The following is a 27738-nucleotide window of genomic DNA, read 5'->3' on the forward strand; positions in this document are numbered from 1 at the left end:
GCTGCTCTTTAACAATACAACACACTGCTGCTCCTTACCACTACACCACACTGCTACTCTGCTCCTTACCATTACATCACACTGCAGGGATAACACTGGTCTTGCTGTTCCAGTTACCTCCCAAATAAACTCAGGCACAAGCACACTACTGAAAAAAATCATAAAAAACTCTGATAAACCACTACCAGTGGCCAATATTCCCATAAATATTTCTGTTTATTTTAATTGAATGCCAAGGCTATTTGGTCATTCTTTCTTTGAGTCTGGAAAGTGTATCCCCCATTCCCACTCTATAACACATTTATCACTTCTGCCAGAATAGAGATGTAAGTCAGCACTCATAAGAGTGAAATCAGTTTATTAGTCAATAGGTGATTAGGTACTGTGGAAGCATACATTAGCTATCAGCTACTGACAATGAAATACTCAATTTGATCAGCTCATTCTTTGTGAATGCCAGAGCACATTAAACAAATTCTATGATTGTGATTATCCAAATTAAAGAAATGTAATTAATTATGGCCATTTTCCCAAAACTGTCTCAACTGTGTGTATTTGTCCCCTCCATGTACCCTTGTCTCTCTCCTTGTGGCCTCATTCTCTGTGTATCTTCCTTAAGAAGCCTCTTTCCCTCGGCCCACACCCAGAACTATTATTAGCCTGGCTTGCTTTCCTGCCACAGAGGGAGAAGGAGAGAGGGAGAGAAAAAGAGAGAGAAAGAAAAGGGGAAGGGAGGAAACAACCACAGAAGTGTTTATACATAGAGCTGGGACACAAGAATGACTATGGAGAGATGAAATGAGGGAGGGGGGAGATAAGTGTAGGCACATGGAGGTCTGTGAGAGAGCAAAAGGAAGGGAGAGAAAGAAAGAGAGAGAGTGGGAGAGAGTGGAGATGTGGGCACACAGAGCTCTGAGGGTGGGGGGATGGGTGGAGCTGAGGGAAGTCAGGATAGCTGGAGAGAGAGAAAGAAAGAGGGAGAGAGTGGTGATGTGTGTATGTAGGTCACTAAATCAATGGAAATCAGGTTTTTCTCGAGAAGATGAGAGGAGATATTTATAGAGGTCTGGGAAGGTTTGCAACTGCTCCAGTGAGGCTGGGAGACAAGCAGGACTTCCTCTGATAGGAGCTTGAACATGAACATGTGCAGATGGGGGGAACACGATACAGGAATCCCCATCTGTGTGTCTGTGAGTCTTTGTGTGTTTGTGTGTGTGTGTGTGTGTGTGTGTGTGTGTGTGTGTGTGTGTGTGTAAACAGTGAATGTGTGAAGAGAAACATCATTCAGCCATTTTAATGTCTGAAGACAACATGACATCGTCATGACCATTACATTATGGCAAAAAAAGTCACTAAGGAAACACAAAAGTGACAAAGGTATTTTGCTGAAGGTACAGGCACCTCTTGCTGCTATGACTCTAAATGTATGTATCTGATATTTTGCTGCAAATTTTTGGACAAAAGCCAAACAGCCAGCTGACTTTTCAATCCCTCAAATCAGTGCAAAATCTGTGACAATTTAGCCAATTTGTCTGGAAAAGCCCAGTTTGACTGTTCTGCTACAAAATCCTGCAAAATGCCTCACTTGCAAATGAAATATAAATTGATGAATAAAATACAGGAGTTGTAGTATAATAAATATATAATAAATTGGGGTGCATTTGGCAGCAATTCACATTAAATTTGTCTTCACAAAGGGGCACTATAATGGTTTCAATGAGCATTCCATTATGTCTGTGATTACCACCAAGTCGAGGCAGACAGTGACATGGCATACAGTAGTTAGTCAGCAAATGACTTGACGCATGGTTCAATGGGACCCACACTCACAAGCTTCCCTGGTAACTGGGAGGTACTGAGAGAAGAGGTTGGTTTTTCAGTTTGATCAATACTGCACATTGTAGTAGGCTACAGTCTTTGGATCATCTAACAGGCTGCCACTTCACCCCTCACTAAGGGACTCTTAGACTGAGACCAGCAGTCTGTTGTTCAGTTCCATCTTTTATCACATGGATTAACACGAACACTGTGTCGCAATATAAAATAGATGCATGCTGTCCAGTATCAATCTTACAAGCCATTTTAATGTAAAATTAACAATGCAAACATAATAACATGAGAGCATTAAAATGTGTCAAAATAAATGTGGATCTACTTTGCTTTATGTTTTACTGTGTCGCAGGTTTTTGAAAATTGTTATTAGAAAAATTTTACATCACTATTTATATGTTGGTTGATATTGTCAGAATGGTAAGAAATTGCTTTGCAGTAGATACTTTACCAGTACACTATAACCATATTGCTGTGTAAAATGCAATGAATGTGGTAAACATTTGGAGGCTGGCCTTCTTCCAGAATGGGAACAACAAAGTCCATCTTGGTGCTGGATAATGAGACAGCTGAAAAAACCTCAAAGGTCAAAATGGCAAGGATGGTTATTGATGCACATCCAACAGGAAATAACAGTGTCAATCACTCTGTCAATTACTTTGTTTTTATGAAAATGGTGTACAAATTAACTTTGAAATTTGGCCTTGCATTCTGTAAGTCTGAGGGCATTTGCACTTGCAACCATAGTGATCTACTGTGCCTCCATTTACAATCAGTATACCAATACTAGGGCTCATCAAAAATGTCAGAGAATAGGAAGAATTAGCTAATTATTTCTGCAATGAAAAGTTGGCAGAGAGCAGTCCCCACTCTATACAGTAGGTAGCAATGTTTTCTTTGTCAACCTTCCAATAAAACCAGCAAAGAGGAAACAGAGTTTTTACTAGTTAGAACCAACAAGAAAAGGCAAGGACATGAACAAGAAATGCAGTGTAGAGGGTAACTAAGAGTGCCTTGGTGTAGTTAGAAGGGGCTTTCATCATGCAGTCATTCTGTACCCAAATGCCTGACCATCAGCTGAGGTCATGCTACTGAACGGCTGCTGTTGGTCCGGTTGCATCGTGGCGTACAATCACTGTCCAGGACTTTCTCTGCCGTTATCCCCCGATGGTGGAGTGAACTTCCACGCTTCATCCGTTCTGCTGAATCCCTTTCTGTCAAGAAACATCTCAAGACATAGCTCTTCCTCTCTAACCTGAGCACCAGAAACACTTCCCACCAAAAGGATCTTCTCATGACTAAAACTGTCTCCTACTAAACTATAACATAAAATTATAGAAAAAAAGTGTAGTCTAATGTTTTAATGCACTCATTAGCTTTACCTGCTAGTTTGTACCTTGCCTGGCCAACCTTTGAAACCTGGTCATGCAGTGCTTCTAATATTGTTGACTCTGCATTGTTTTTTGCTTGTGTTGTATTGTACCTCACTTGTAAGTCACTGTGGATAAAAGTGTCTGCCAAATGAATAAATGTATATGTAAATGTTGAGAGGGAGGAATTCATTCAGCCAAATAAACCTGGGGAAGATTGCAGGGCTGGACCTTAGAAAGCCAGATTGGAAATAGTGCGAGGACACCAGAAACACCAAACACTTTGTTATAATTGCCATGGAATCTTTAATGACCACAGTCAGTCAGGACCTTATTCAAAGAACAGCGTCTCCATGACTACGCTAGCCGTTGGTTCTCTACTTGGTCCAGTGGGAAGACCATCCTCAACCTACGCCACTTCCAACGGTTTTCCCAGGAGGTCTTCCATCCAAGCACTAGCCAAGCACACATTCATATAGTTTTTGTCATTAGGCCACATCTGCTATTTCTAAAGGGGTTGTTTTCCCTCTCCCCATCTTGCTTACAAAATCACAAAACTAAAAAGTCTCATTTTTCCAGGAAGTTGTGCTTGTAATTAGAGGATCACAGGAGAGGGTAAGTCTTTCAAGGCAGATGTAAAAGCTAAAGACAGTTGTACAGAAGCCAGAGAGACTTGTGAGGGAGGCATTCAGCTGCTTCTAGGGTCCAAAGGCCAGAAAGTTAACTTTGGTCTTTCATCAATGTCATTTGCTTTCGATATAGGGCACTCAAGGTTAATACCCAAATGATGAGGGGGGGGGGGGGTATATGTCAAACACAGGGCAGTTCTTTACATTTACAAGACCAAAGAGAGAATTTTTAAGCAACAAAGAATATTTCTCTCACAGCCAATGTGAAGTTGTCGATAACGAATCGTTTACAAACGAGGAAGAGATGAAAACTCAAGAGCACGCACAGTCTGCAGCGTATGGATGCAGTTCCATGGAGACACCGCTGGAAGTCGCTAGTCAGCCATGTACCGCCACTTGCCCTAAGGGAATAGCCTTTTGTGTTGGGTTCATATGTGTGCGTGTATGAGAGATTGAGTGTGAAGGAGACTGTACCGGTATCGGAAAACGGAGTGACGTTCTAAGGGCATATTCACTTTCTAATTGCCCACGTTTGCTACTGCCTCGGGTGAGATGCGAAAGGGGGAGGGGCGGATGTTGTCTGCGAGCGAAGGGGAGTGTCACCTGCTGTCCCCCTTTTCGTCACCAGTTTATTGCACTTGCTTTTAGCTGCCTTGCCTGCCGGTTGAATGCCTAAATACAGTGTGCACATTAACAGTTGAAAATAAATATTACAGGAGTTTAAATACAAAACAACGTATTTGATTCCTGTGAATAATCAACGGCTTTGATATCTGTCCTTGACTTGCAGTAAACTATTCGTCAGTTCAATGTTCAATGCCTAGGTAAACAGTCATCCTTATCTATTCCCGACGAATCCCTTTTCCCCATTCCCCTGTCCTTTTACTCTTCTTCAACGTTTTTAGTCCACCAAAGAGGGGACAAAATAAGAAGATACTGATTATGATCACTGTAGTGATGTTTATGGTTATGGCTGATTAATTTGGTGGCGGTTCCCATTTGTTTCTGACGACTAGCAAAATCTATGTACAGACAAGCCCTTAAAAACAACGCGTACAAACAAAGTGTAATTGCATAGAGGAAACAGTGAAATAAATACATAAAAGGTTAATCGGTGGCCAGGGACACGAAGCTCGAGGAGCCAGCTGCGAAGAGCGCAGATAAACGTATGATGCTTTCCCGTCGTGCTGCTGACTTCACCTCCTCTCTTCTCTCTGTGCGCTCCCCTGTGGCCAGTTCTCGGAGCGGCACTGACTGGAGGGAGTGAGGAATATGTGTGTGTGTGACAGAGAGAGAGAGAGAGAGAGAGAGAGAGAGAGGGGGGGGGGGGGGGGGGGGGGGTACAGATAGGAGGAGAAAAAGAGAGAAGACGGATAGAGAGACTGACTACCTGCTCGATTGCAATACAGGGAAGACACAAGCACGCGCGAGCCCGTACGCACACTCACTCTGACCAGCAAGCTAATAAACAAGAGATAGGAAACGGGACTGAGAAGAGTTTTTCAAAGGAATAATAAAAATTGAAATAACACAATCAAACTAGTAGATCGTGAAGCGCAGTCAATAGCCATGTATCTGAACAGGGAAGAGGGGAACAGCAAAGGTAAGGATGAAATTCATCACGTATTTCTACTTTTTCCAGTGGGAAGAGGGTAGGTTTTGTAAAAACGAAATAATGTCTTCCGTGTGGTTTTATGGTATTCGCGATAGTCCTTAATGTTATCACTGTACGTAATCAACACGTTTCTTTTGCGAGTCGTTACCACGGGCACTCGCCATTTGTCCATTATTAATTGTATCATCTGAACCCGTTTGTGGCAAAGCACACATTTTTTATCGTTATAGTTTTATGTTGGTGCTTGCTATGTTCTAGCGCTGACATCGTCATCTGTACATTCCCAAAAGGGGATGGATGTTACAAACGCTTATAATGATACCCGTTATAATAACTGTTTCACAGTATCCGCGATATGGAAGTCAAATCTTAAATAAATGTTGATTACTCACAGACACCCCTCGGTTGTTGCGCCCTGTGAAATTGTCTTTATCATTTGCAAGCAGAACAAAACACAAGGTCACAGCATTCACATTCACGGCCACAAGAATATGTGTACCAGTATATTAGTGTGTTTCTCCCTGGTTCCCTGCTTCTCCGGACACCGCCGTATGGATGCGCTCTGCGTTCGACGTACAATGCTACTGGTGGTGGATGCCTGATGGAATTGTTAAGGGAGACTCCAAGCACGAGGAGGAATGACAAGGAGGCATCTAATTGTATGATGTCCCCCACGTATTTTGTCATGATTGCTTATTTAGCTGTGCGATGTCCTGTAAAATTTCCGCTCTGCCCCTCTGCTTTTCTTGTTTCCATTAATAGAAATACTTCGTTATATATCTGGCGTCATTTCGCCGTGGGACAGAGAGCACGATTCTAATTATCAACGGAACACTCGGTGTACAGAACTAACACCTGCTGCTGCCGAGGGAGTGGGAAGGAGATAGAGGGTGCAGGGTTTTTGTTCTCTTCTTTTTGATGTTCGGTAATGATTCCGTACGTTGTCAGTGATAGGATAATGAGACTTCCTTGTGAATTACGATGCTTGTACAGTGCGCTGTCAGCGCACAGCTGGAAATAATCAGAAAGGACGTGCTGTACTGGGAAAATGGTACTGAAGAAAATTGTCCTCCACTGCTTTGCAATTATTGTTACAGCGGTAATGCATTTCCCTATCGATTCCACTCCGTTGTTACAAACAGATGCGATATGGTAGGGATTGCTGAAAATACGAGACCAAAACAGTACTACGTTGGCGGACACAGAGACAGAAATTCAGTCGGTCATGAATACATGCATTGGTTAAATTCGATACAGGTTCACTCCTCTTACAATAATAAATACGCCAAAGTTGTTGTCTCCTGTTCGTTTGTACTGCAAGTTGTTGAGCTCGTGTATGGATGCGTGAGCGCGTGCCACCAGCGTTGATACAGTCCTGATTGGCTGATGGTTAGTCTACTTGGTAAAGGCGGGGTGTGGGGCGGGCGACATGGGGTAAGCACGAGACTCGAGGGATCATTCTCCTCCTTTCCTGCTGGTGATTCCCACACCACGTGTCTCTTTGTTAATTCCCCACACGTCTCAAGGTGGAGTTAGAAAGATGGAGAACGTGTGTATGTGCGTGTGTACGTGTATTGGAATGAGTGAGTGTTACGAAAGGTAGATGTCATATCTACTGCTGACCTCCATTCACAGTGACTGGCCACTGACTAGCCTGAACACATGAATGGTGATAGCTATTGTCAGCCATTGTCATAAAAATAAGACAATAGTCCTTGTACTACAGGCCTCACTATCAACCCTGCCCACCAAACATGTCATTTGCATTTCCCTCCTATGAAAAGTTCAGTTCAGTAAATACACAGCAAAGCTTTAAATGGTCCCTTGGCTTTCAGGCACCTCTGTGACTGTGAGCAAGGGGAGTGGAGGACAAGGTGATTTGTTGTGATGCCACCGTTGCTTTTGTTTTCCTCAGAGAAGGTCTGCTTGATTAACGTTAACCTCCAACACCTCTCTCCCTTGTGTGGTCATAGTCTATCCACTGCTCCATAGTCCCAGAAACAACCATGAGCCAATATGTTGCAGAGGGAGACATGAGGAGAATTGGAATAGTTGAAGGAGAAAGAGATTTCCCCTTTAGGCACTTGTGTTATTGTAGCTGAGAATAGAAGGACAATAAAATTGTAGGGAATTATATTTGTTAAATGGTCAATTCTTCATGCTGGTAACTTCAGATACCCAAATGCCTTTGTTGTATGAAACAGCTTGTCTGGTTAGTATTTCAGATTAATTTACCAGATGGTCCAATGTTGAGAAATGTTATCACAATTAAATGCTGTGAGCATGTTCCCATACATACAGGTATGCAATACTGCAAACCAGCTTTGTTGGCATGCGAGATGTAGAAGGGGACAAGTAATTAAGGGAAGTCCTCAGGTAGTGAATTATGTGTTAAAGCATGACGTTATATTAATCTTTCATTCATATGTCATATATTTCACATGAACCCTTTATTTTTTAGTTTTTGCTGTCTCAAACACCCTGTTCTTTATTGAAAGCAAATTTATATGATTAGTTATTGGTAACATCATATACTTATGCAATATTTAAAAATCCATATATGATGTTACAGTATTTTTGAGAAATTGTGACAAAGCTTGTATTTGAAGTTTATCTGTTAGCATGAATTGACAAGCATTATATATGAACAATGCACCAGGACCAGATGTTAGACCTGGATACTGGACTCGGGGCTAGTGTTAGGAATATCTGCACATCAAGCATTTAGATTCTGGCCTGTCACCTACTGATATATCACATTTTTGGTGAGAGGAGGTGTGACAAGTTTGCTTGATTCCACATTTGATAAGCACTGTCTGTCTGCTGCCCTTGAGATGGGTGACGTAGCTGCATTTAGCTACAGTTCATAAAACATGCAAACACACCACACGGAATTATGTAATTCCTGTGAGCAATCAGCTTGAGTGTTGAAAAACGGGACCGTCAGAGACCAAAAATAGCCGGATTGCAGCTAAACCATGCTTCACGCATGCTCTTTTCCATGTGTGTGGGCCGGTGATGCTGCATTACAGTCACCAGTGATAAATGGCGGGAACTGTAAGATAGTTCATTAGCATGTAATTACAAATCTCCATGTACCTTATATTAGCATAAAATTATCTAAATTAATATTTGCAAAGAATCTTGTGATTGCCTGTTTTTCTGGCATAAAATGTTAAGTGTAAACCCATTAGCAAGAGGGAAAATGGGTTCTTTGGAGGATCTTGGATGCAAGTCTTCACCTAACAATGAAGTAAGTGCTTCTTGTCCAGAATGCCTTTGCTACAGAATTAATTTGCTAATTCGTATCTCAGAGAAGGAGATTAGAATTTGAATGTGTCTGACTGGCTTGGATCTCACATTGCCCACATCCTGAAGTCTATATTAATTCCAAATATACAGGCTCTTATTTTGACCTTATTCTTAGTTAAGTAGCACCAAATGCTGAGATGCACCAAATCACTACCTTGGACTACATTCATCAAATAATTTTGCCTGTCGTTATGATTTAAAATGACATCATGCAAAATGCACTGCACCATGCAGATGGGGGGACAGAGACAATATATCAGCAGGACATTTGCTTAATTTCATTTTGGGCCCCAAATTATTGGAACTCCAGTTGACCACTTGCTCTAAGGCCAGCACTGCTGGAGCAGGTTAAAGTGAGAAAAGAGGCACCAGCACCTTTTACAGTGAGCATTACAACTGCAGCACCCTGTTGCCTGGCATAATGTTGCAACTGTTCAATGAGTCAATTTTAGAAGCAATTACTGGTGCATTAAGAACAGAATACAAACAGGAATACAACAAGTCTTCAAGGGGATCATAAGCTATAGTGCAAGGGATCTAGCACCCACATCTGTGCATTTTAGAATCATTAAACAGATTCCGCAATAACAGGAGTACAATCAGTCCATTTGTGTGAATTTCTTATCATGAGGTTCTGATGCCTGGGTGTTGTGTTGATGATGATTATCCATGTACTTGCCATACAATCACTTCCATGCATCTTATATTTTTTCCCCTTATCCACTTGCGCAGCAGGAGTTCTACTGTGGTAAATCTTGCAGAGAGCCTTTTCACAAGATGGGATGCCATGATGCATGGAATGTTATGAATGTGGCAGTTTGCCTGATGCCTGTTGCCCTGGCGACCTGCGGATGGGACAGGCTCAGGTGAGTGGCACTTCCCACTGGATGCTTTGAGCTGGAGAAACCCTGCACTGTTAAACAAACATAAAGCTCATGAACTCATTTATTGATCGACCCCTTTCATTTAGCCACTGGTTGGACAGATTTGTAGGGCAGAGTGTGTGTGTTTCATCCTCCTGTGGCATGAGGCTGAATGAGATGGGAGGGTGGAGATGCTTGAAGAGGGGCCACAGGTGAGGAAAGGGAGTGAGTATGCGGGGATCTTAGCATAGTGATGCACTTATTTGGAAGTCGCTCTGGATAAGAGTGTTTGCTAAATGATGTAATATAATGTAATGGATCAGAGTTGGGATGTATGGCATAGACAGGGCAGAAGGGCATTGGACTATGCCTGGACAACACATGCAATCCTGCTGAGTTGCTCCCTGTCTGTTTATGAAGAACCAGATAGTAAGAGTCAGTCTTCACTGGGACAACGTGTCTAGGCCTTCGACTGAGGTACCTCACAAGAGAGTGGCAACATCCAATAACACTGCACAACTTGTCTGTATGCATGTATGTTCATATAATACATGCAAATGCATGTTTAGCCTCTTTTTGCAAAGGTGAGAGCAGCAGGTATATCTCTATGATAAATATAACAAGGTCAAACAATTAGAAAGCTGTGTTGTACCCCTAATCATTGTTTATACTGAATCTTCTTTGTTATCACAAGGTGCAGTTAGGTCTGAAAGGATATGTCACTCATTTTTCTTGCTGGTTTGAAACAAGCAACAGGTGTAACAACATGGCAGATAGCTGAAATGTCCACCTGGGCACTTAATAACAGCTACCTAGTTTGCTGGATGGAAAACTGTTGAGCCTGATAGATTTTATGAATCCTACTGCATCATTTGACCTATAACATTAAACACTGGATCATTTCCATTTGCCATTTTTATTCATTTGTTACTACGAAGCAAGAAAAGGCTGCAATCGGAGTAAAACTAAAATAAAAGGTGAAGTAAAGTTGTCCATTCTCTCCCTGTGCAATGAGTGATGTCCCCTTCTGGCTGGACATGTTCAGTGTTTACTTTTAAAACAATCTCTAGTTGCGGAAAATTGCACTACTTGTAGCCGTGCCAGGCTTCTTCCTCCTTCGATGGATTCCACAAACTGCATGCAAACACTACGTAGTTAACCATACCTGGAACGACCCAGTTTCAGCTACACCTTGCCTGCCCTTGAGCGTTAAACATCCGTTTAATTATACACCTTGACACTTGTGAGTGCTCAGGCATGCTGATTGAAGGTTGGTGGACACTTCAATTGTGCCCTGTACTGTAAAATACCAGTGGCTCCATGTTGTGACTTTTTAGCAGGAGGCAGGTCAAACAATAATTTATTCTTTTTCAGTTTTCCCTGAGCTGGGATTTAATGAAATCTGTGACACAACCTGCCAGAGTAACAGTATAGATAGAGGTGTCAGTTAAGGGAAGAGCCAACCAAGCCAGCTGAGCAGGCTGCTGCTGTCTGTAGTATGGGACTGGTTCTTAGACTAGTAAGGGTAACAAAGGGAGCTCCATTTTGCCTGATATCATAAGCAGGTCATAAACAGGACATTCATGGTTCAGCTTTGTGGTGGTGCTTACCTTTTTATAGGGTGACCTTTTTGGGCCACGGTCCAGATAAAATGGACAAAATTTCATTATGTTCCTGTTTATTTTAACATGAAATGATAGCGCAGATGACACTGGCATGTCAAAATCATATTGCAGACAATGACAATAGCAAACCTTCCTAAGAAAACAAAAAATGCTGCATTTCACCTTTCTCAGCTGTGTGTGATGAACAGGAAAGCAACCAGTCAAATGCCACCTATAAAGTAGAGGAGAATGCTGAAGGCAAAGCAACAACAGTAAAACCATTCCCAGGTGTAGCACCTGAAAGGGGGTAAAGAGCCAATCACCTGTCTCTTAAATGAATGGCTCTAATTAAGGCTGTGGTTTTCTGAATGGAGAGTAGAGTGGAACCAAACCAGCAGCACTGGGTTTAGCCATGGTTAAGGAAATAAGAAGGAAAGAGGGTAGGAAACAAGTTGTAGTTATTAGCACAGTTAGAAGTGTTTGTTCTCCCTGTCGTGACAGCTGTGTTAGGGATGGTGTTACTTGCTTTGTTGATACGAAACTTTATATCTTTGCAGAGGATTTCCTTGGGTCAATATCCTTGGGTATCAACACTGTATTGGTGGTGTTAGTTTGGGCTAGATTAGTGGTTCCCATCTATAAACACTACTCATTAAACTCTCAAAAAGCCTGACAGTCCTGATAAATACTAACACATTATTATACGTGCCCAAAATAAATACCCAACCCTCCACAGTATTCACTCAGGAAAATGAAAGGAAAAGTTAGGAAACATCTTGCACTTGTTACTCCACGTGCATGATTATTGTAATGTTTCAAAACATTTTTGAAATGTTGATGCGATTTTTGGACAAAAGCCAAAATAGCAGCTGTTTTTTCAGTCCCATTGCAAAATCAATGACAAAATTTGATGGAAAAAGCCAAACCTGGCAGCTACGGTGTCTACCCTTGGGCATCAGAAATTTACACTCTTTTAATGGGTTTGAGGCTCTGTACAGTCAGAAGGTGACAAATACCTGGTCAGTCTTCTCATCCAATCAAAGTCCCAAATGAAGTAATGAAGACTGGATTTGGAGTGATTGCCAGAAGCCCACTGTGCCAGATGAACTAAAACGTTGGAGCATGAAGGACGACAGGTGAAGTGATGGAGAGAGAAGAGCAGTGCATGAATCTGGCTACATCAGGCTGGTGCCTCTTTTATCCTGCCAGTTTGTACATGTCTATTGCAATTGCATATTAATAGTAGTATCTGGTTATATATCCTGGCCTTTGTCACAGACCTTGTTAATATTATATCCAAAAAAGAGAAATAATGTGTTCCTAATGACATGCTTATCAAGAGGTTATTTGAGGAATCGGAAGGAGAGATGGGGAGGACAGAGAGCAGAACAGTCAAGTCTAAAGAGACTGAAATAAATTTATTCATAACTATGTCCACTATGTCTGCTACAAAAATACTAGTACGTATTGGGAGAAATATCTGTCATGGAAAAAGTACAATAACACAGAGAGTTACACAGAGCAGATTATGGTAAAACTAGTGTTTTGTGACTATGATACTATAACTGCAATGAGCTGCAGTGTAGAATGATCATGATGCTATAACATAAGTACAATGCCCTATACAGTACAGCACGGTGCAGAAGTGGATTGGTCAAAAGCTCAGGTATAAACTTAATTCTAAATTTTAGCGCCATTCTAGTGATGGCATATAGTGGTGCTTGTATTTGGCCTGTAGTCTGATGAAGAGATCACACCTGGCTATGAGTTGATGATGTTGACCTCCTGATTGGACATCATAATCAAGCAAAGAAAAGGGGGCAGAGAGGGGGAGGAGGGATGCCGTGCACAGTTGATACAGAAAGGAAGTGGTAAGTGGGAATATTTATAGTCATGTAAGTGGGAATGTTTATAGTCATGGTCAGACTGGTTTGTCTAAAATTTTCTCACTTGCACAGGCATTATGACAATGAAGTGGCTGTTTTAAGAATGTTATTATAAATTCTGGTTGAATTGTTCTGGTATGAACCATGGGGATATAACCAAATAAATACTCTTTCACCATTTTCACTGAATCCTAAACCTCTGCCAGATCTGATTAGGCAGTCCTTTGGCAGTGGGTGGATAACTGTTTGAAATGCACAAAATTGCAGCTATAAAAGTGAAATATAAACATATAATATCACCATAACACAGAGGTATGGGACTTTGGCTTGCATAAATGCATTCATTAGGATTAAGGAAGTGCCCATACAAATACTGAATCATTAGTGCAATATTTGTAATACTGTGCTTACATTGCCACAGTAAGTGCTGTCATGAGCAGCGTCATCAAAGCCATTTTCAGCTGCCAAGCTACTATCAACACAACCTCATACTGCTGCAAAGATTTTACAATAGGTACCCTAATGTATACCAGACAAAAATATTTTTTTGTTGAAGAAGCACTGTAAATGCATATCCGCAAAATGAGTTTGGAGGAAAGAGTCAGGACATTTGTATCAAGCTACTGCAAAATACATGCACATTTGGTCGAGCTGGACATTATGGAAAAAATGGAAAAAAACTCCTCTATATAAGGTGCTTATTTTTTTTAACCTTTGACATTGAGACATAAAGTAAATGGGTTACATTAAATCAGAGTTCATAGAGAACTGGTAGAGGTTGAGCCAGTAAATCAAAAAACTGACAAAAGTCTTTGACCTTGTCAATTAGTAATAGATACAGATGGGTTTGGGGGCAAGTGTGGACAACAGTTGTGCCAAAATTCTTTTAAATCTATATTTGCTAAATTAGAGACAGGAAACAATGTCCATAACACAAGAATGGATGGACAGCTTTAACACAATTTTGATATTTAAAATTTGTGTTGTTAAAATTTCATTCAATAACAAAACATTAATTCCAGTAATACATGCTCCAATGTATGCAAATTGTAAAGGTGTATATATTTCTTTTGCCATTTAACACTTACCTGCATCAAGTTTTTGATTATGAATATTGTATGTAACATCACTTTGGATATATGTATGTGAGGACAGAAGACAAAAACCACCTCACCACACTGTTGCTCCTTAAAATGGTAAATGGACTGCATTTATATAGCGCTTTTCTACTCATTTGAGTACTCAAAGCGCTTTACAGTTATATGCCTCACATCTACCTACCAGTGGCAGAGGCTGCTATACAGGCTTACCATCTGGCCACTGGGAGCTGTTGGGGGTTCAGTGTCTTGCTCAAGGACACTTCGACACTCTGCTAGGATGAGCCAGATTCGAACCAGGGACCTTCTAATCCCCAGTCGACTGCTCTATTCGACTATATATACTGCTATATATACTGACTATATATACTGCTCTATCCTTACCACTACACTACACTGCTACCTAAATATCAAAGCATGTGAACCCTTAAAGTAACATCCATTACCATCTGTTGAATTATGTAGGTTTGTATGTATGTACAATGTGGGTGTATTTATGTGTGTGCATATCTGTGTATGTTCTTGTATATGAGTGTGTGTGTGTCTATGTACTGTATGTGTCTATGTGTGTATATATCCGTGCATGCATGTACGTATGCATATGTGCCTTTCTGTGTATATGCCTGTGTCATTTATTTATCTCATGCAGCATTTCCTCTTTCCAGTCCTGCAGAGGCCCAGTGAGACAGTGTGCTTGTGATCCCTGAAAGGCAGGGAGAGGGAGTCTGTCAGCTTGGCTCTCATTGGTCACTGGTTATACAATTACACACTGAGACACTGGCCAAAGAACAGTGAGGCCTCGCCATCTATCTGTCTCTCTCTCATTCTCTCTATTTCTGCTTCTTCTTCCATCTATTGTCTGCTGCTCTTTCTCAAGTATCTCCTGTCTCTCTGGTGTCCCAAGGGCATGTGCAAGGAGAAGGTCTGGGTAGAGAAAACATAGAGAAAGAGAGAGAATAAGAGAGAGAGCCCTGAGCTACCAGTCCATCAAGGTCATTCAGATGAGAAGAGAAGGGCCTGTGGTGTGTATATGTGTGTACGTATAATGTATGTATATGTGCGTGCGTGCATGTGTGTGTGTGTGCCTGTGTGTGTGTGGAGGCCCAGACATGCAGCAGTGGAAAGGAGGCATATTTTTGAGTTGTGAAGCAGAGAGATGAAGTGAGAGGAAGACAAGGAGACGAGTGATAGTGTTTTGGAAATGCTGTGTGTGCACATGTCTGATGTTAGATTTTGTGTGCATTGTAATACTGAAGACAGGATGCCTCAGACAGCTCCAATAAAACCAAAGTGGGAATAAAGTGAGACATTAGAGGGATCACTGTCCTGTGAGTGTGTCTCTCTGTAAATGAGTGTCTCCATGAGTATGTCTCTGTAAGTGTCTCTCTGTGAGTATGTGAGTGTCTCTCTGTGAGTGTATCTGTGAGAATGGGTCTCTGTGTGAGCGTGTCTCTGCATGAGTGTGTCTCTGCATGAGTGTGTCTCTGTATGCATAGAGGGAGGGTTGCTTTGTGTTGGTGTGAGCTGTGCAACTGTGTTGTTATGTAACTCCCACTCTAATTCACTGAAATCCCTTAAAATTGCACAAATCTAAAACTAATATTGTGTGTGTGTGTGTGTGTGTGTGTGTGTGAGTGTGTACCGTTTTAGTTCAATTTACCCCTCCTCTTTCCAGCCTCTCCACTTCTCCTCCACTCAATGTCCACTTTTCCTTGTTCCCTTTCTCTTTTTTTCTTCATCTTCCTCTCTACCTCTGTCCCCATGCTCATTTTTCCCCTCTTTCCAGGTTTTTGTGCTCCAGAAAGAGAGGTATCTGTATAAAATGAACAGAGCAGATGCTGAAACAAAGAGATAATGAATGAGTCTGGGGAAAAACTGTCAAGAAGTCTGCATCTCTGCCTCCGCTGAGCTTTTGATGCAGGAATGAGTGTAGGAAAGTAAGGGCGAGAGAGGGGGAGAGCATGTTGAAAAGACGGCTGGGTTGGGCTTGGCAGCCCTGAATATAGTACTTTTGAAGAGACACAGAAACAGGAAAAAAACGAGGAAAAGAGTCTTTTAATCAGTGTGCGCTCCTGGATTGTGCTAGCACCAAAGGATGTGTATTAAGAGAGTGAGTGCATGAGCTCATCTGAGGATGTGCACAACTCCGGTGCACATGCAAGTGTGTGCATGTGTGTGTGGGCATTTATGTGCACAGGTGTGTGTGTTTGTGCATATGGGTGTATGCATGTGTGCGCTTGCGCATGTGTGTGCTTGTGTGGTATAACCCTTGTGAAAAGTTCAGGTCCTAGTTGGTGTGATTCTGTTGCATGCTGCAAAACTCAACAGAATGTATATATGGCTCTGTGTGTGTGTGTGTGTGTGTGTGTGTGTGTGTGTGTGTGTGTGTGTGTGTGTGTGCGTGCATGTGTGTGTGTGTGTGTGTGGTGAGGGGTCACAGATTGAACTGTCTGTGCCCTGTCCTTAGCACTGCCGCCTGCTTGTCTGGAATCCAGAAGATGTCCACCCCCTTCCTAATTACCATACTGTACTGATGACTGGTCAAGCTGGGCCTATCCCCCCATGGCAAAACAGGAAAGCACTAACCCACTTATCCATGTTCTACACCCTGCTGCACCACCCAAAGTGACCAGCTGTGTGCGTGTGTGTGTGTGTGTGTGTGTGTGTGTGTGTGTGTCTGAGTGTACGTGTGTATGCCTGAGATCCAAAGTAAGCAGACCTGTATAGGCACTCCCAACAAGGAGCTTGCAGAATGGAAGGGCTGGAATTGGATGCCTCCCCCCTGCTTTGCATGCCGGGAGATGAGTGGTACCAATCTGGCTATGATGGCTTCAGTGATCAGAGCAGATTGGACAGATGGAATCTGTCTGATGGGGAGGGAGGCTCTGACCAGTGAGCAAGCTGGATCTTTGGAGTCATTCTACAAACAGGACAGCACAGAGCAGGAAGATAAGGTCCAATTCTGAATCTCAGGGGATAAGTGCTTTTCAGCCACTGCTTTCTATGTGAGACCTGTGTGTTCTTTATTTGTATCTTTTGTAAAATGAGATGTGTGCCTGCTCATTTCAGATGCGGTTGGACTGTTGTTATGCATATTTTGCTCATCCATTTATCTTCCTTATCCATTTATCTAAGGAGGCATGACCAAATGGTCCATGGGGGTCAATTTCACCACCATTTCATACTCAGAGAGAGGTGTGAAATATATCTGTGGCCTTGATAAGAAAACGGCCTCCAGACTAGAATAGCTAGTTTACCATTGGTTTGGCATGGCAAACCCCCTACCAATATAGCACCAAAGGTTCAGCTCACAGGAAATGAACATTTACTTCTGTACTGTCTAACCCTGGGGTCTCCAACACGTTGCTCATGAGCTACCGGTAGCTCGCTGCCTGTTTTTGAGTAGCTCGCCAAAAGGTTCAAAGATTATGTACAAAAAAATCCAACAACAAATAAATGCAACCTGGAAACCTCTTCCCATTTCAATCCAATCAAATACACAGATGTCCTATCAAGTTTGCCAGCACATTGTCACGTCAGTTACCCTGTAGGCTAGCTACTGAGCTAAAGCAAGGAGTTTGGTGGTGTTAATAAACCAGTTTAGCTTATAAAATAGCCAGATTTATGATGAACAAAGAAAGTGGCCAGGCCAAAAAAAAACATGCTATTTCCATGAGGAATGGAAACGCGAGTTTTTTTTTTCCTTCACGAATAGCGGCCAATGATCACCAAATTTGTCTGGCATCTCACGTCCTAAACACATAGTAATGTCTTCTATGTTTTCTATGACTTTGATGTGAACTTTGATGTTTTGATGTATTATGTGTGACAGAGTGCGGTCACTACGGTTGAGTATGCATGGTCGCGGTCAAAGCTGCAGTTTGGTAACCCATAGACCCGGGTTCAAGGCTGGTTGGGGTGACTGCTCTCGCCCTTCGCTACAGTGAGCTTTACACATTGAAATTTGAAACATATGGGTACAAAATGTACATTTAACATATTACTGATGTGTATCTAAGATACTTTTGATCCAAAATGTGAGCTTTGGATATTGACGTTTGATACATATATATACAAAAAGTAGCTTAATTCAGCTGGTTAATGTGAGTGTTTTAATACGTTATGTGAATAAGTGTGAGTAGTATAAGACATGAGTAGCTCTTATGGTGCGCTTCCACCAATCAGTACAGTACAGTTAGGTTCGTTACGTAACGGTTTGGTACAGTAAACCCTGGTACGGCTTGTGTCTCCACTGCCAACTGTACCCTACTTAATAGGCGGGGTGTATGCTGGATGGCGATTGCTGCGTCAGCTAGGTAAGTAGCGTGACATCATAAAAGCGCGCGAAGAACGCAACACAACAGAGACGGTTGATGAACCTATGTGTTTGTATTAGGGCTGTCAACGTTAACGCGTTAACGCTCGTTCGCGATTAATCTGGAAACTTTAACGCGTTAATGTTTTAACTCAAATTAATCATATTATCAAGTTTGACTGCAACTTCCTTCCGGATATAACTTAGCATGTAACTTGTTGTGGTATGTAGCGCGCGTGTTAACTTATATGGTTCGTTATGTTTTCATTTGCGTCAAGTTTCTTATAGATTTCAGTTAGCATTTGCTATATTTTTAGAGTTAAATCGCTGTTTCCTCAAAAACAAAATTAGCTAGAATTTCTCCAATCTAGGGTTCTAATCGCACCAGTTTTAGCATATGTGCTAAACGGCTAATCACACCGGTGTGACCGTACACGCGAAAGGGTTAAAACGAAATTTGCCGTTCAGTACATCTGCGTTTGCCACGCCTTTAAGTAATTCAGCCAGGTAAATATCCGCCCTGGAATTAAGGAAAGAAGTTGCGGTTAAACTTGATAATATGATTAATTTGCGTTAAAACATCAACGCGTTAAAGTTTCCAGATTAATCGCGAACGAACATTAACGCGTTGACAGCCCTTCTAGTTTGTATTCACGTTGTCGCACGGAAGTGACAACTCTCTGTCGACCAATCAACGGACGGCGGTGGGTGTAGCTCCATCCTGTACCACCGTGCTTGGTACCCCAACCGAAGGGTACCAAAAACCAGTACGGTACGGTACGCTCATTTTGGTACGGTTCGCAACTTTTGATGATGGAAACAAATAATTGCGTACCGTACTGTACCGTACTGTACTGCTTGGTGGAAACGCACCATTAGATGAAAAAAGTTGGAGACCCCTGGTCTAACCTCATTTATAAACATACAGTTCAGATATAACTTCATACAGGCACAGCCAATAGTCAAACTTGGGATATGATGCTCTTTCTTCATCCTCTTCTTATGCCCATTATTATTCTATTGCAAATCCTGTAGTACTTGACACCATTAGTCTGTCCTGTCTGGATAGTCTTAATTTGATGATTTTGTCCCTGTAGCAATGTCTGTTTGCTGTTACCAGTCACTTTCTGTATGTCAGAATGCAGCTATATTCTGCAATATGTAAAATTTTTTGGGTACATAATACAAGCAATGGTACTTGATTATGTCATGTTTCATAATTTATAATTTGAGCAACTAAGTTCACAGGAAATTTTCCTGTCCAAATATCTGTTTTGCTGACTGTTTCGTAACAAAGGCACTACAACAGTTAACCTTGTGAAACAACATTTGCACAAAAGGGCAGTAGCTGAAATAGAAACTCAGTCATAATCAGCCACAGCCATGGATTACCATGTCATTTAGAGTGGGGCATGAATAGACCATGGATCCTAGTAGCATGCACTCGCTAGAGCAAACTGATAAGAACATGGGTAACTCAAATGCACATAAGAGATGTACCCCTAAACTAGAATGGGGCCCCTCCCACAGGAAGTGGATAGTAGAACATTGAAATGCAAGCAGTTTGACTAATTCCTACAAGTGGCCCTTTGTATGGCTGGGGTGGCTGCAAACTGAGAGAGACGAGATTTCTGCTGAGCCACACAGAGGTAACACAATGTGCTCCCTCTCATCTTGTTTAGGAGAACATCCTCTCATGGGGATGGGCAGGCAGGATGGGCAGGACTGGGAGTCACCATCCTACCCAAGAGGGGCGCTGGAGAATGACTGGGTGCAGTGAGACAGGATGGAGTGGAAGAGCTCCATCTCTCCAGCTGCCTCTGGGATACTCCTGTGCTCCTGAGGGAGGGGTGCAGGCTGCAGGGCAGATGGAGGGAGGGTTTGGTCCAGGTGGAAGGGAGGGAGGGTTGACAGGGTGATGGATGGCTTTCAATGCTGACAGGTCCACACAGAGAGGTGTAGGATGATGCTGGCACAGTATAGAATAAACATGGACAGAGATATGCACAAACAGACAACCCCCCCCCAAAAACCTTCACACAAATAGGATCTTACACAGATGTAAAACCAGACGGCCACATTATGGTGCACACAAAACTACAGCCACTGGCACAGTATGTGACACATGGACACAGAATGAGAGGCATGTACAGATACACAGATGGGCACACACAGAAACATAGTGGGAGAAGAGCAACAATCTGTGTATTGAGAGAAGATGATGCCGGTGTGGTTTAACCAAGATCAAAATGAAAGGAAATACCAGAACCGACTAAAACACACAGACAAGTAACTGCCTGTAAACACAAACAGGTGACTAAAAACACAAAGACAGGCATGAAGTAACATAAAACAACACAGAATAAAAATTGCCTGTAGACAGAGACAGGTAAAATAAACACTTCGCCAGACAGTTGCTCACAGACACAGTATGAGAGAGATAAAGGGAGACACCACATAGACACACAAACATATACACACACTACACATATACAAATGGTGAAACAAACCTACTCCCAGACAGACATACAGGGGAGCCAACATCAAACATGAACCACACACAGAGAAATGTACTACAAATCGAGACTGCATATGTAGCTCTTTCTGTTTCTCCCAAATACACATACAAAATTGCACAAACAGAAATGGAGACCATCTGTTTCTCTCTTTCCTGCCCTTCTCTCTCTCTTTCCGTCTATTTCTCTCTCTCATTGTCTCTCTCAAATTCAAATCTGAATTCAAAGGTGCTTTATTGGCAAGACAAATAAGTGCTGTGTTGTCAAAGCAGCAACACAGACCGTAAGCAATCAAATACAGCTATGCAAAGCCAAAGGACACATATGCACACAAGTCAAATTCACAAAAAACAAATTACATTACCAATTACATTTTATATGTGATAGTAAATTATTAGTTGATTAATCATTAATTAATTATATTGATACTGCTGCAGCACAAGGTACTTACTCTCTATCTCTCTCTCTCTCTGTCTGTCTTTCTGTCTCGCCCTTTTTCTTTGACACACACAGACAGACAGAAAGACCCCTGGCTCACTGTGGGTTAGCAGTGGTTTGCTGCCATGCCTTCAAACATATCAAGATGAAAGAGAATGGCATATTAGGCGAAGCAGAATCTCCCTTGCTCCCTTCCTTCCTACGAGAAAGCAATTTGGAGAGGTCCCTTTGTTTCCCTCTCCATCAACAGTCATCTCACTTCTTTAGGAGACCATTTGCTTTGGCAGGACTGTGAGTTAGTGCAGCTAGGAGGGCATTGTCAATCATAAGTTAAGCAATTGTGGATGCAGACGATTTAGCCTGGAGCCATGCCTGGACCAGACCACACCAGGACACACGTGTGGTTTACACGCATTCTGACTGGTTTCCAAACCGATCAGTAGAATCTATCCTACTTTGATGAACAGATTACAGCAGGTGAATGCAGTCCTCAGTCCATTTACACACCAATGCACATTTTTTCATGCTGTAAGTCACTCAGTGTATGACAGTGGAGGGTTGTCCTTGTTGGAGGATAGGCGCTACCCAATTGACATCATCTCAGCAGTTGAGTGAATTGCAGAGTGCTGGGCTAGTGCTGTGATAAGTAAAACATGGCTGAATGACCCATCCCTATCCCTCACAGAAGAAAGCCATTTTGGTCTGCTGCAGTAGGATGGATTTCATTGTTGGCAGTTTTAAACCAAGCACACAGCTGCGTACAGCTGCGCTCAAAGGGAACACCGTGCCAGCTGAGCGACTTAGGACCCTATGGCTCTTTCAAAACGCTACTTTCCGTTCTGTAAGTGGGAAAGCAGCCTCTCAGGAATGTTAGTGGCCCTCACTCACCCACTCTTTTTCTTTTTCACTCATATACCCTGTCACTCACTCACTCATTCTCTCTTATATTCAGTAACACACAAACTTACTCACTCTGTCTCTCTTACTCACACATTCTCTCACTCTCTCTTACTCCTTTACAAACACACACTTACTCACTCAAAATCAAATTCAAATTCAAACAAGCTTTATTGGCATGATCACACAGATGTACAATACTGGCAAAGCAAATTTCACATAAATACGCGATCAAAACCACAATTAACCAAAAAATATGTATCAGTAAAACTGGATGTAGTGGACTTCTTTTCTGTTTAAGGGTATAAAAATGTTATATTTTAATCATATGTAACAGCACTTCAGGGATCCAATAAATATTTTTTACAAATAATATGTTTTATTCCAGAAGAAATGAGGGTCACATCCTGTAACTAGGATTTTTTAAACCCTCCTTTGGGATGGATTATACCAGCAAGATACTTCCTGTAGTATTTTACAAGAATCTGGCACTCTGGAGAGGGAATTTTCTTTCTTGTGGCAGAATTGCTCTAGGTCCTTAAGATTTTTTTGGCTTTGTTTGTGAACTGTTATCTTGAGGTCAAACCTCAGAAATTTGATTGTACTGACATCTGGAAATTGACATGTCTAGATGAGAGCTTTGTTGCCAGTTAAGAGCACATTGTAACATTTTTCTTCTAGTATTTTAAATGAAAGGATGGATATACCATTCATTGTAATGCTACTTATGTAATTATTGCTGAAACTTCACACTTCATAACAACACTGGGAGTTACTGGGAGTTTCATTCCAGAGCACGCTACTGCATTTTTCTGTAGGAGTGTGTGTTCTCTGGGACATTGTTCCCAGGCATATTTGCTGGGTCCGTGTTGTTCTTGTGTGTTGATGGGCTGAACATTCAGAGGTTCTGATCCTGTCTCAAATATGTACGATGCAGCTCAGCAAGAGTACTGGAGATACTCTACAGCGATATCCAGCAGATAAACACCACTTATCAGATAAAATATGATAATCATAATAATAACCATTATTAGGCTTTCCTGTGCATGCAGAGTGCTATTTCAGAGCTGTGTGTTTTACCCAGGGGATGCAAATTTACATGCCTGTAGCCTTTCCTGTGTGTATAACAGTGCACACAACACAGTGACTTAGTCCCTAGCTCTTCCATTCTGTCTGTTCCTCAATCTGTTGGACTTCCAAAGAATTGATTGTAAAGAGAATTTTGGAGAAGAGAGGGGTAGAGAAGAGAGAGAGAACGAGAGAGAGAGAGAGAGAGAGAGAGAGAGGGAAGGAAGAGGAAAGAAAGAGAGAAGCAGAGCAGAGGAGGAAAGGAGGAGAGAGGAGGAGCGAGAGGGGAGGAGGAAAGGGGGTGGGAATGTGGGAGGATGTGACAGAGGGACAGGAAGAGAACATTTGGGGGCCAGAACCTGGCAAAGAGGAGAGGAGGGGTGATGGGGGAGGTGTGTAGATAGCAGTGAAAGAGGAGGATAATGGGGTATGGAAGAGAGGGAAGGGAAGAGGAGGATTACAGTAAGCAGGCTGTGTTTATTTATGAGTAAATGTGGTGAATAATTCATATGAGTGTTTGAGCAATCCATACCCGTCTGGGATGGGGGTTGCACAGTAATAGAATCAAAGAGATGTGCAGACAAACCAGCAATCACACTCTCCCAGACAAACATACACTTTCTGCAGTGATTCTCTAACAGCAGCAGTGCTTAGAAACACAAAGCAAAGTAAAGGCTTAACAACAGGTGCAATCTCCAGGAGCTCTGGTGCTGACTATTTGGTTCATGTAAATTTGATGGGGTGCGGTGGCGTTAGGGTAGTTAATCAATCATTAATCAATTAATGTGGTTCATTAATCATGTAGTAAAATGAAGATTTCCTTACTGTGTTTGTCATTTTGTCAGACTGCGTTTTAATCATCATGGGTTAAAACTCTGATAAAAGAGGGTGAATAGAGAAAGAGGAATCTACTAAAGTGTGGGAATGTCTCCTGGGGAAGTGTATAACACTGTCTATGTCTGACACTCTACTCCATTCAATTCCCCTGCTCAGGAGAATTACACTCATAACCCAGCAGCTTTACCCCCTTAACCAGCTTCATTCCTGCTACCCCAAGCTTCGTTCAGGTTTAGTCCTTTTCCCTCTGCCACTTTCTGCTGATTACATGCTTTTTACAGCACCCTCATTGTGTAATGTGATTCGAGACCACCTAGCAGTGCAACTCGGGAACATAAAACTGAGAGAGGGAACAAGGAGAAGATCAGGATGAGGGCACAGGCAGAAAAAGGAGGCCAGGAGGATAAAAAGGTGTTTGAGAAAGAGAGAGGGAGAAATAACATATAGAAAGACAGAAAATAGAGGAAGCTGAAGAAAAAGATTGAAACAGTAAGACAGAAAGTGGAGACTACCAGACAAACACATTACATGGCTGGAGAGAGGGTGCAGGAGACAGACTCACATTCAGTTCAGGTGGGGATCCTGCTGAGTGTCAAAATGTCACAACCCAAACAGGACTGTGACAGGGTGGGGTTGGCCTAGGGAAGGCTGGAATTTTGTTGGCTATTCCTTTTTGGGTCCTGGGCTGGGCCTCCTGATAACAGGCTTAATCTCACCAATCAAAGAGGATGAGTGGCTATGAAAAGGACCTTCTTACTCTCTGCCTCCTGAAACCACTCTGGGGCTGATGCAAGTTCTTCTGCCTGATTCCTCCCAGGGTATCATCCAATCAGAGTTCATGAAACCTATCCATAATGGGTCTGCCCTGGGTGAGAGCAGGCTCCAGACCTAGCTCTGCGTTGCACCACCTATCCTTAAGTTTATAGCCCTGTTTTCCAAACATTGTGGCATGTCACATGGGCCACTAGGCCACCAACAAAGGTGCAGCAGTGGTGCCAACTCATAAACAGATGGTTGTTGGAGCACATCCCAGTTAAGACCCTGTTGTTATCCTCAAGTGACAACAGTGCAAGAGTGGAAGCTGTCATGAATGTTCAAATAATTGCCAGAACTGAGAGTTAATAGCTGGACTGAAAAGGGCTCTGTGAGTTTTGCATTTTGTTATTACATCAGCAAGCTTCTCTGCAGTCTCCATAGTGGGAGATATTAGGCAGATAAACTCATGGGAATGTGCACATAATTTGCATTAGATTGCAATGAAAACCAATTAAGACATCCATTTAGAGCCTTCCAAGTAACGGATGGTTGGATTGACTAGAATACTAGAGCACTGCCTAAACACAAATAAAGTTTGTGAGAGCAAAGACAGCAGCACCCATCTAGGGTGCCCCACATGGATGGGTCAGTTTTACTTTACCGCAAACGGCAATAAAGCACCAGCAGAAAGATATATGAAATGAAGTCGCCATTCAAAATGACACCCTGACACAGAGCATTCTGAATGAGAATGAAAAAAGAAAGTGAGATAATCCTGATATTTCAGCTGCAATGTATTTTTAGATCTACAGAAGCATGTCTCAACACAAACCTGTCTTTGGAGATATGTCCCTATTCTACATGCAAATGCACAATCAAACACATATTGATTGGGGGAGGGGTGACGTCTGTCATGACAGCTGAGGTCGGAACATGCACCGTAACTTTTTGATTCCCATGAGAACAAAACGCAGTTACTGTGCTCAGAAACTAAGCGTATCCATAGTAACAGAAGGGACCACAGCCACCTGTCTTACGAGGGCTGTCAAACAAGCTGACCATCATTCTGGCCTGCATGGTGTATCTACCATCTGTAAACTAACCCTCTGTGTCACCTGACATTTTAAAATGTCTAATCAGATATGGATTTTCTGTAAAGTGACTTGTTTTAATATAGATAGTTTCTTGCAAAGGTCATTTCATAAGTTGCTGTTGTTTTTGCCAAACACAATTTGAGCACATGCAGTCTGTTTGTAACCACACGTCATAGCACAGTAATATCTTGCAGAATTTGTGGAATTTTTTTCAAGATAAATGTCCAAATATGACTCAAGCAGGAAATTGAAAAGTGAGGACCTCCTCAGGGAAGAAAGCACATGAGTCTGAGGGCTCTCACATAAAGCCATACACAGTTTGACTTTATTGTCATTGATATCACCCATTTAGCAACCTTAATCATTGTCATTTAGATGAAATCCTGAACATTGGATTGATTTAATACTGAGGCAATTGCAAGTGACCCCAATTTAATTGGTGAATAAACATTTGATAAAAATATTCTTATCGAGTGTTCAAAACATCAGTACACGTAAACCTATATGAAATATCAGACATACAGTAACTAAAGATGAAGGTGGATGGAGAATATTCTGGAATATTAAGATGTTCTTCCTGTGATCTCACTGCCCACGTTGTGCACTTAGTGAGCTGCATGCTGCCCAGGGACGTTCTTCAAGAGACTGCTCTCTGTCCAGTGATCATCTGATAGCTAAGGGCTTGCTCCCCTCCCCGCCTCCCTCACTATGCCTATGCAGGAGTCCTTCACAACAACCAAATGAGTCACCCTGCATCCAGTGGCATGGTGGGCACACACACACACACACACACACACACACACAGACAAATGCACAAATTGCATGTAAAGCATAAATGATAACATGATGATTAACTATGGATGGGAAATTAATTAATTAAGTATGCAGATAAGCTTGCAAGTTTGCTAGTTGTTCTGGCCAACTCTTAGTAACAGTGAAACAAGAGCAAAGTGGAGGATTCAGTAGCACAACTAATGAGGGCAGAGCCTGCCAGAAGCTAACCTGGTTGTGTAATGGAAAAAAATGTTCCAATGTGACAGGTAATCTTAACATACCAGTTCTACTGAAGTAGTAACATAATTTTAAGGCAGATTTCCAATGATTAAGTGTATAGGGTATAGAGAAAGTTGTGTAGAGTATTGTGTTTTCAAATATTTTTGAAAAATAAAACTTTGATTATTTCTGAAGTATTCAATTGACTTCTTTACTTCAAGACGTATACCATTCTTGAAAGTTCTAACCATTCAAAAGTGATGAAAACTGAAATGGAATAAGACCCCATTACTACTTATGCATTTACAAGACCAGGAACATCAGTGCTCCTCTCATGGAAATCCTAGGTGGAATCTGAGCGTGTGCAATGTTTATTTATGAAGCATCTCCTGGAAAGCCCACATGAATGGATGGATTACTCTGCATTTTCCTTTCAGCAGACATGATGTCTTCTGTGTTGCTCATGCAGGAATTTTGAGTCATCTGGATTGTAAGCACAAGTTTTTTGTTTTTTTTTTTCTATGAGGTGCATGCATTCTAAGTGAGAGTCTCGATGAAGGAAGAGATACACACTTTGCGATGGGGACTCAGTCAACAAAAGTGTACATGTATATGTTG

General features: G+C 42.0%; 1 protein-coding gene across 2 annotated transcripts in view; it reads left to right on the plus strand.

The window, feature by feature from the left end:
- The first annotated feature begins 5199 nt into the window (after positions 1 to 5199).
- The window catches only part of syt7a (synaptotagmin VIIa), a 133362-nt gene continuing 110823 nt past the window's right edge, over positions 5200 to 27738 (plus strand). For both annotated transcript variants that reach the window (XM_036535147.1, XM_036535146.1), the window contains exon 1: positions 5200 to 5432. In XM_036535147.1, coding sequence (XP_036391040.1) covers positions 5399 to 5432 — 34 coding nt within the window. In that variant the 5' untranslated portion in view covers positions 5200 to 5398. The remainder of the gene's footprint in view (positions 5433 to 27738) is intronic.

This window comes from Megalops cyprinoides, chromosome 8 (genome assembly GCF_013368585.1).
Source record: "Megalops cyprinoides isolate fMegCyp1 chromosome 8, fMegCyp1.pri, whole genome shotgun sequence".
NCBI lineage: Eukaryota > Metazoa > Chordata > Actinopteri > Elopiformes > Megalopidae > Megalops > Megalops cyprinoides.